General features: G+C 40.1%; 1 protein-coding gene across 1 annotated transcript in view; it reads left to right on the top strand.

The window, feature by feature from the left end:
* stab1 (stabilin 1) overlaps nucleotides 1–2,564 on the top strand; it is a 163,052-nt gene extending 160,488 nt beyond the window's left edge. The window contains exons 66-68 of the mRNA XM_015385033.1: nucleotides 1,446–1,592; nucleotides 2,180–2,284; nucleotides 2,422–2,564. Coding sequence (XP_015240519.1) covers nucleotides 1,446–1,592; nucleotides 2,180–2,284; nucleotides 2,422–2,490 — 321 coding nt within the window. The 3' untranslated portion in view covers nucleotides 2,491–2,564. The remainder of the gene's footprint in view (nucleotides 1–1,445; nucleotides 1,593–2,179; nucleotides 2,285–2,421) is intronic.
* Nucleotides 2,565–10,346: the final 7,782 nt, after the last annotated feature.

Here is a 10,346-nt window from a genome sequence, read left to right as displayed (position 1 = left end):
ATACTTCATACTGTACTAAAGTATATTTTGGAGTACTTTATACTTTCCAAGAGTATAAATTTTTTTGAGTTTAGTTACTGAGTTACTTATTTACTAAATAGAAAATAAAAGAGGGGGAGAAACGCAAGTGTTTTGCGGGTCGGGTCTTGCCTCGGTTTGTTCATCAACACCAATAGGATACGCCTGTTTCGCAAAGCCAGTCTAAATTTATCCTACACTTGGTTGTTTATATTATTTTAAGTGAATTTAACCTTCAAAGTTTACCAAAATGTACAAAAATGTCATCCAAACTGCACTTAATTTTAACTTATATTTTGCACTACATTACTTGAGTACATCTATTTTTACAGTAATTCTTATACTTAAGTCAAGCCATTTCAGATACTTTAAGACTTTTACTAAAGTAACATTTCAGTCAGTAACTTGGACTTTTACCAAAGTCATATTTTGGAAAGTTAGTTATACTTTTACTTGACTCCGAGATTTCAGTACTTTATACAACCCTGATAGACGAGTCCGAGAAGCGGAGCTGAGTCCCACCTGGTTTTTAGACGTACAGTGTGAGCAGGTAGATCGCATCAGAGCGTCGGGTCGCACAGTGTGAGAACAAACATCGTGAGCTGTGAACTTTTAAACTCTGCAGGTTGGTCGTACAGTTTGAGCTGTAGCTGCAACGATTGAAAAAATTGCACAGTGTCTGCCCCGCTTAAGAGCGCAGCAACAACTGATTCAGGAGGTCACAAAAGAGCCAACGAAAATAACAGCAGGCTTCCCTTCCTCACCTAAGGTCAGAGTTCATCCCTCCATCATAAGAGAGGAACAATGGCTGCATGGCAGAAATCCACGACTAAAACCAATGATGAAGGAACATCAAGGCTCGACTCAGTTATTCCAGGACCCATCATGTTGATCACCTGGACTTTTGGGAAGATGTTTAGCTGCTTCAGGACTTTGAAGTCTTGCTGTGATAAATAGAAACAAGCTTTCTGTCGTCTACCAATAAATTCTGAGGCAGAGCCTCTGACAATCTGTTCAACCAACTCTGGTTCTGCAGCAGGAACAAATTAAAGACTTTGGAGCCGCCTAGTTAAAGTCCTGACCTGAATCCTACTGAGATGCCGTGACTTGACCTTAAAAACACCATTAATCCTGGGAAATATGGCTAAATTACAAAGATTCTGCAAAGATGACTGAATGAAAACTCTTCTACTGTGCTGGAAAAGAATCACTGTAAATTATAGCAAACAAGTGATTACTTAAAAACTGTATTTTGTGTATACTTGTATTCTCTTTAACTAATATTTAAATTAGATTTTCTGAAAAATGTAGATGTACAAAAAGATGAGACCAGGAAGGGGGCAGACATTTTCTCTCACAACTGTATTTAATTTTTCCAAGCAGGAACGTTGACTCGCAGTTTTTTTGTCTTACCTGCTTTTCTTCAGGTGATCCACAGCCGCTCCAGAGGCCACGCCCACTCCACTGGGGTAGCGTCAGCCATATTGGTTCCCTTGTTGGTATGTGTGCTGGCAGCACTGGGGTACTACCTCTTCAGGCAAAAGATGGACGCCTTCCGCTTCCACTACTTCAAAGTAAGACGTGTTCAGAGCTTTCCTGTGTCGATCACAGATCTATATTCACCATTTATTGTCTCATCCTGGGCTGTTTATCAGCTCCAAACATTTAAGGCATAGTGGAGGATTTTTGTGAATTTTTGAAAAGACCCGCCCTCTCTACTTTAAAAAAAAATATACATGCACAACCCTGTAGCCGCTCCTGAGAGGAAACGCCTATTAAACCTGTGCCAGAGCGTGCAGGAGCCCATTTCTCCTTGCCCACGCTCTGTTTTAAAGTTGCTGTTTGCATCGCTCATACAAGCTTACTTTCCAAAAAGACGATTTGCATTAAGTCATTGAAAATGGGGACGAGCACATAAACATATCACCAGAATGATTGACGGTTAGGAGGACCACTTATTTTGATGATCCACCCAGAAAAAGAAGATCCTCCACTAAAGTTTTAAGCAGCTGATCTCAGTGTGAAGCTTTCCTAGAGGATCTGGATCAGATCATCAGGCAAACGTCTCAAACTGACTGAAGTCATGATTTCATCTCCATCTTCTGAGTAAGTGGAGGTTAACGCCATGGTTCTGACCCTGCTGCTGTTTCCTCTGTGACAGAATGAGGATGAAGATGGTGCTGCAGGTGGACCAACCAAACCAACGCTGGTTTCCATCCCAAACCCTCTCTACAGCGGCTCCAGGGCCTTCGCTGAGCCCTTTGGGGTAAGTCCGTCTCTACGGTTCTGGTCTCACTGCAGCACAGATAGGAGCCATTACTTCCTTGCTGCGTTGAGCTCATAGGTCATGATGAAGGTTTTACTGATCATTTAATCATCATCTTCCTCTTTTCTGTCTCACAGGAAATGACTTCAGCAGCGGAACCAGCCGAGCCCACAGAACCTCCAAACATTTTGGACTTGGACCAGTGAAACCAGTTTACCAGAACATTCTGTTATCAACAGATTCAGATTCTTCTCTTTCCAGAAAGAGAATAAAGTTGTTTACTAAAATAATTCTGTGTTGAATGTTTAATTCTTGGTAGCAGCTGTGAGGATGTGGAACGGGAGCGGGTTGGCCAAGAAATGTTCGTTCCTGTTCATAAAAAATATTTTAAAAAATTACCCAAAAGCTGAGGAAATGGAACCATTTTTAATGCACAACAATGGCTGATTCTCAATTCACTAGAACGTGAGTTTTAAATTACACACTAAATCAGTAAATGGGCCATATAGTGATGCTTAGAAGTAGAAAGTTCTCGCCTCAAATGATCTTAGAATGTAGTGTTATAGAACCACCGCAACAGGAAAGAGAACTTTTAACTTCATACTCTGAGCTCTGTGAGCGCTAACCTGGAAGCTGCTGCTCCTACCGTGGTGCATGCTGGGATAGCTGCCAGTCTCAATTATGGACAAGACTGCTCTGATGCATGCTGGGTAAAAAAGCAGGGCGAGAAAAATATCCGGGGACTTTGTCCGTTCTGTTTCTGCTGTTCTTGTGAATTGGAACAGTACTAGGGCTGAGGCTGATGATGTTTCACGAGCACATGAGGACGCACAAGTACACATATTGAGAAACGGCCACTATATGGTCATGTGCTGACATTATAAAAGCCCCGCCCCCTGAGAACAGGAAGTCATTTTTTTTACTTGGAAAAATGCCTCTCTCAGTTTCACTTGGTTTCAAACACCAGTTCAGTCCAAATTACTGAAATCAGTAAAGACCATTATGTCACGGCAGAAGTGTGTCTGCAGTCACCATTAAGTGCCAACTGAATAGTGCTGCCAGTTAGGAAGGAAGCAGCAGGAAGCACTGTGCTTCCTATCGCTAATGCAGTTAGCATAGGGACCTCTAACATTCTTTAAACCACTATACTTGTTTTCTGAAATATACTAAATTAGTTTTTTTTTTTTTGTTTTTTTTGTAAATTACCCTAGTGCTCCCTCTGGTGTTTTTCTGTTTTTTTATATATATTTTTTTGTTAAGTTTAAAAGCAGACATCCCAGGTTTCAAAAGCTAATTCCAGGGAGATGCTTATCGAAACCACCAACCCCCAACCGCCATTTCACAGGATTCACAGCTTTGAGTGGTAACTAGGTGAGTGTTAGAGTAACCAGAAACTTATTGGCTTATTTTTCTGACTAATCCAATCAGCGCGCTCTCTGACAACCAGTCACCTGGAACACTGGTTGAACAGAGCATCAGTTTAGACAGATTCTATTCAGTTTATTTCTATAGCGCCAATTCACAATACATGTCATCTCAAGGCACTTCACAGTTCACCAGATCATCCAGTCAGATTGATTCAAAGTTTCCTATCTACGGAAAACAGTTGATTGCATCAACTCATTGACTTTTCAGCAATCCCTCTGTTAGGTTCAGAAAATGTAGGTTTGTAAAAGAGAAACTGAATCTACACAGGAAAGAGATTCAAGCAACTTCTGCAGGAGCGGAAAGAAAAAGCCCAACCCAACTTCAAGCTTTCTTTCTCCGAATCCTCTCCTGGAGCCGTCTTTTATTAACAGATCATAACACATGGTTACAAAACAGTATTTGTTCTGACAGAACAATTGATCAGTTCATAATGACAAGATGCTCCATCAGAATGACAAGGCAGGATGGTCTCCTGACTGAATCACAAGACACAGTGGAGCATCCCCTTGCACAAATGTTTCATAAGCATACATTAATTTTATAATCATCATTAAATAAACCTAACACCCTCTCACTAAGCATGCTTTTAGCGACAGTGGAGAGGAAAAACTCCCTTTGAACAGGAAGAAACCTCCAGCAGAACCAGGCTCAGTGTGAGCGGCCATCTGCTGAGGCCCACTGGGGTTCAAGGAAACAAGCAGATATACAGATATGCACAGGTTTCACAAGCAACTTTTTTCCCACACCCCGCTCTCTCTTGTTGTTCCTGCACAATCAAAGTAGTCCTAATCTGCACATGATTGAATTATTGTATTACCTGTTCGCTCTCAATTGCATTGAAAAAAAACACCTCAGAAAGTCTAAAATCAGGGATAATTTATCCGAATTGCGGGCATTCGTGAAAAAAACCATTCCTGGAACTTTCGGGAGACTTGGCACATCTGCTTAAAAGGGAACCAGAGGAAGCAATAGATCCAAGATGGCAGAACGAAATGCCAGAGTGTTTCTATGTTAAGCTGAGAAACCTTAATTTATTGTTGTGTTTGGACAGGATTTGTCCGTAACAATTTCTTTATGTTTAACATGGCGTCTGTTTGTTTATCTGTGTGATGACAACATCATTTGTACATTTTAATAATTTGGAACGTCACTGTTGTTAGCTTCCAATGTTGGTTAGCTCATAACATGTTTTGTATACTCCAGTTTTACGATGGTCAAAGCGAAGGCAATGGTCAGACGCCATTCTTTCATAAACAAGCTAGTAACCAAAGACGACACATCTGTTTAGTGGAGCATCGTTATATAGCTGTCTAGCTGATTAAAAACGGCATACTCATGACGAGGATGGCACGATACTGTTGCTCTCAAGTCTTTGTGTGACAGAATGCATAAGCACAGCCTACCTCAGGGAGTTTTCAACAGAAATATGACATAACATGAAGTGTGTGGGACAAAATGCAAATGTCTTCACCTTCAGATGTTTTCTAAGAGCTTCCTTCATCAGTACTGTTGTGTTACTATATTTGTAGTTCTTTTTTTGTAAAGCTGTAGTCCCTATTTGACCAGTGTCATTCATCTGTGTCCACTGCATAATGACTGACGGCTTTCCAGGTTTAGCACAGCAGCCTGGAGCTCCTTTCCTACCCTGAATACGGGTCTTATTATTTGCCTCATTAAGGGGGAGGGTTATGAGCTGGGAACATGAGGTAGGAGCTTAACTTGAGACATTTGGATCAAACCTGATGCTGCGTTCAGACCGCAAGCAGCAAGAGCATCAAAAACGCACGTGCTGCTTCCTTTATGATGCTTGTTCAAGTTTAGTTCTGATGCGCGGCTGAAGCATCTTTGTTGCTCTGGCTGCACGGGGGAAAATTGGGTCTGATGCGCGTTGGGTGGATTCTTTGCCTTTAACAATGGCAGCTATATTTGCTGTGATCAGTTGGTAAAAAGTCATTTTGATATGTTTTTCAGTGAAAAAGTCCACCTGAGCACAATCTATGCAGTCAGTTCATCCAGATTACCATCCTGCCTTCAAATATTATTTCTCTGTCGCAGACGCTCAGACCCCCCCTTCAACAGCAGCCTCTTCCCCGGTTGTCTCTTCGCGGTTTGCAGTGGCGGTTGGAAGTCTACGTAATGTACGTAATCCAAACTGCAGGCACCAGGATAATAAAAGTGAAAATGTTTTGCAGATTTCAGCATTTTAAGTTAATAAAGGCATTAGTAAACCGTTTCAGAGGAGTGATCATAGCGCTCTGCATCAGCAGTGCTGCGTCTGTCTCCCTGCCAGCTCCCAGATCAGCTTCTCTGATTGGTTGATGTGGCGCATCGAGCAGCAAAAGTCATACACTCACGACGTGCTGCACAAAATGCGCTGTGGGACATTTTGCTGTGTCATCAATTGACTTTGCGTGTAAACTAGCTGCTTCTGCTGCCTTTGCTGCTTGCAGTCTGAACGTAGCATAAGTTTTAGACTGGAGGGTGTAGCCATGACAGTGTAGCCAAGTAAGACATCATGCCGGGAATTCTATGTTTGGCTCTAATTTACACTTATCTGATGTGCTCCATATTTAACCAAGTCATATATTTGGTGGGCGTTGCCTAATTACTTCACAGCTCCCCATAGAAACATTTTAATAAAGCAGCACCACGCCATGTTTTTATGAAAATGTACAACAGATATGTAACCCAAAAAATAATTGTTTTAGAGACGCCTCACCCAAACCCAACAGAGATTCGGTCAACTTGGATCAAATACTCCATTTTGTCTTATTTATGCACATTGCATCTGAGTGAACTACAGTTTGTGAGTAACAGACTTTAAACCATCTGCATACTATTCAGGTTTTGGGGATCAAGATTCATCAAGGGCTATTTGCTACAGATGTGGGCGGGGCATGAATAGTTAAAAAAAAGTGATCCTAACGAAAGAAAAAGGTAAATGAGGAGATAAGAGGAATAACCTAGCCATAACAAACAGATGATGGACAGAGGAGTTTGCTTAGTAAACAACATAACAATAGACTGCAATTGAAAACAAGGCTGGCCTTGTCTAGAATGAAAAAGAAAAGTTTTCAAACCCCAATAATAATCACCTCCAAGGGCAGGAAATCCAAAAAAGGTATTGCAGTAAAAACTGACCAATCAGCAACCACCAGTGGGTAACACTGTGGTCCAAAGGCCAAACCCAGCTGCTGCAGAAGGCTATAAAAGGAGAAGAATAAGAAGCGTAGGGTGGGTTGATTCCATGGGGGAAATGTTGAGTCAGTGTTGGAGCAGAAAGACGGAGGATTCTCCACAATGAACCATTCAGAGAGCTATGGTTCCAGATTGGGTGATAAAATAACCTAAATGACTCAAATCAGATACTTGGTCAACAGAAAGAGCCTGACTGTTCCTGTCTGGGAGCTCAGTGAGGTGGAAGAGGGCGGAGCAACAGCTCATTGGCTCCCCTTCAAAAAAAAAGGTTACAAAAACAAACCACTGGACTTTGTTTTTCAGGTTTGATGACGTTTCGCTTCTCATCCAGAAAGCTTTCTCAATTCAAAATGTCTGGAGTAGCGTTGAGCTTATAGAGTAGCCCAAACAAAAGGCTTTTGATGGTTCAGAAAACATGCAAATTGAACCGAAAACAGGTCCACCCCATAATAATGGAGGGTCGCTAGGGTCGTTGTTGGCCTGGCTTACAGGAGTGATGTTTTGATCACCTGCATGGCGATCAAGATTGAGATGATAGTGGGAAGGAATCTACTCTTATCGCTGTGTTGTAGGTTTTCAGGAGCTTAAATCTGAGTCCCCTCCTTCTGTTTAAGGTTGGTTCTTGTCTCTTAACGTAAATGGCTTCCTTCACACCCGTTTAAAACCACCTGTCTTCTTTGTCCAACACGAGTGTCCTTTGTCCTTAACATGTAGATGGACAGCAGAGTCTTGTCAGGAGGAGGTGGTGACCTGTGGTAAAGACCTTTAATTGTCTGAGACCCTTATAAGAAAATAAAAGGAATTAATAGAGCAGAGTCGACACAGGCTTATATTTTAGGTTGGTTTGGTTCATGGTGTTTGTTGATCCTCATATAAATATTATTGTTTAATCTGTCAATCATTTCTGCATGAAAACCTTGAACTTTCTCAGCCTTTCTCAGGACAACAATAACGCAGCTGCAGCAGACTTTCTTTGTCTCAACATTTGGACGCCACATGCTTATCTGCACACTTTAGCCACACCTACCTCACTGTACAGGTTTCAATCTGTCTGATGACACAGAGCAAGGTGACGTTGAGTCGATTGGCTGGACCTTATGGGCGTGGCGCTATTTACACACGGCTGCCTCTGATCCTGCTTTATAACTGGATATGAATGAATGTCTTGAAAGGAGATTTTATTTGATATATCAAAGTATGAAATGAAAAGAAAATAAATATTGTGGCACATATGTACAAAATTTATCATAAGGTTCCTAATTTCTCCTCTCAAAGGTTAGAGAACAGCCAGCAGACAGTTCTGGAATGGGAGGAAGTTTAAACTGGTTTAGGGCTGGACTGGGTTCAGAAATGGCCTGGGCATTTTGTTTTTTATGGCGTCCCAGCATGATAAATTAGATTGTATGCATAAATATGCTGCATACTAAAGCACATATAGACATGTTGAGCAGTTTCAAGAGGAAATTCATGGAGAAAGAAATTAATCATGTAAAAAAAAAACATTGAATTGGTTGGTTGAATGGAGCAGTGGTATGGAAGGAGACCAGTGCCGCAATACAATAAAAAATAATGAAATAAATATTTAAATGAGTGATTCATTTATAAGAACTGGAAATAAATAAATAATGTATTTAATAAATGTATAAATAATTACATGGGTCTGATGTAAATATAAAGATTTTATTTTAAGAAGTTAATATAATAATTTCATGATTTAATAAACTATTTAATGTTCCTGCTATGTGCACCATGAATTAATTTAAACTGTCCAACTCGTCCATCTTATTTAGAGCACATTGGTTGAGCGATCTCTGCCTCTATAATGAGTTTGCTCTTTAAATAGTTAATGAATGTCAGCGTGGGTTAGTCAGCGGGCAGAGCTAACTTTGATTCTGCTGAAGTCTGGCTGCTCCGACCACAGTAGACCACAACAAGCTCTCATTATTTTATTAGATTTATTTCAGGCAGATCTAGGGTTATAAAGGCTGTATTTGCTTACCATGAACAAGTTGTACACTTTTTTAGTTATTTCGACCCTTTTCAGTAAAAATATTGATTTGTGTGTAAAAGAAATCCAGGAAGAAGTTTTCTTATCTTGCTCAGTTAGAAGCAGCCAATCAGATGTCAGGGTTTCTTTGAGAGCAGCCTTAGTCCCGCCTCCTCAACTGTGATGGGTTTTTGACAGTTTAAATTAATTCATGGTGCGCTTCAGTGCAGGAACATGAATTTATTTATTAAATCGTTAAATAATTATATTAACTGGGGTCCATAAATTAATATATATTTATTAAAAATCTCTGTATTTATTTCCAGTTTTAATAAATGATGACGTATACAAAATTATTTCATAAGATATTAATTTATTCAACCTCCATACAGTGGATATAATTAATTTTGAAATCCCTTAATGACATTTGGTAAATGGATAAATCTTTTCATACAAATATATAAAATAATTAATGATAAATATTTTTTACACTATGAAAGCCTTGGGCTGGCTCCAAATTGGGCGTCAGCCCACCCGGCATATGCCCTGTATGCCCAATGGCCAGTCCAGCCCTGGTCTGGATCTAAAATCATATCTGAACATCTCCTATACCTTTAGAAACGGATGAAGAATTATTTGAAATAAGTGTTTTACCTTAATTTCATCAGATAAATTAAATTATCTGCATATAGGTTGACTATTGTCTCGGTAAAGTGTCTTGAGAGCATCTTAAAGGGATCCATGATTACGCTACATTCACACCCAACACTATTTGACCAGCAGAATCCATCCTTAACAGTAGTGGAAAATCCCCAAGAGGCGACCCAGGCTGAGGGAGCTACAGCCGGGGGTTTCCAGTGACAGTATGTTGTGGTGGTCTGTACGACTCCAACAGGTAAATAATATTTTTGTGGTTAGATAATCTCTATGAACTGACTACACAGATTTTTTAGGTGGACTTTATTGCTTAAAAACATGTTAAAACTACTTTTTCCCGCTTATCACAGCAAACATAGAAAAGCCGCTCTGCCGTTGAACACAGGAGCAGCAGAAGCATCATATTCACCTGTAAATACTTTACATTAAGTAAGTAAGGTCAGACCTTAATGTGGACAAACATCAAAGATAAAACAACAGATGCTGCTTCGCTGCTCAAATCGAGTTCGTTTTGAACACAGCATTAGTTGCAACCATTCACTTTTCAGTAAGTATTTATTGTAAATTTTAATATATTAAAATTACTCACAGTTGTTTAATTTTTAGTCATTTAAATAAATGATTGTCACATGGACGTCACCATGTTTGCTCTGCAATGCATTCTGGGTAAAAGTTTGAACTAGAGCATTTTGAGACTGATAAAAATGTCATTAGTGACTTTCACCAGAGCTGTTTCAGTGCTATGATGAGCTCTAAAGCCAGACTGAAACTCTTCAAAAAGTTCATTATGGT

This window comes from Cyprinodon variegatus, unplaced genomic scaffold (genome assembly GCF_000732505.1).
Source record: "Cyprinodon variegatus isolate N-32 unplaced genomic scaffold, C_variegatus-1.0 Scaffold330, whole genome shotgun sequence".
Taxonomy (NCBI): domain Eukaryota; kingdom Metazoa; phylum Chordata; class Actinopteri; order Cyprinodontiformes; family Cyprinodontidae; genus Cyprinodon; species Cyprinodon variegatus.
The sequence above is the reverse complement of the archived record's forward strand: the minus strand, read 5'-3'. Positions and strand labels throughout refer to the sequence as shown.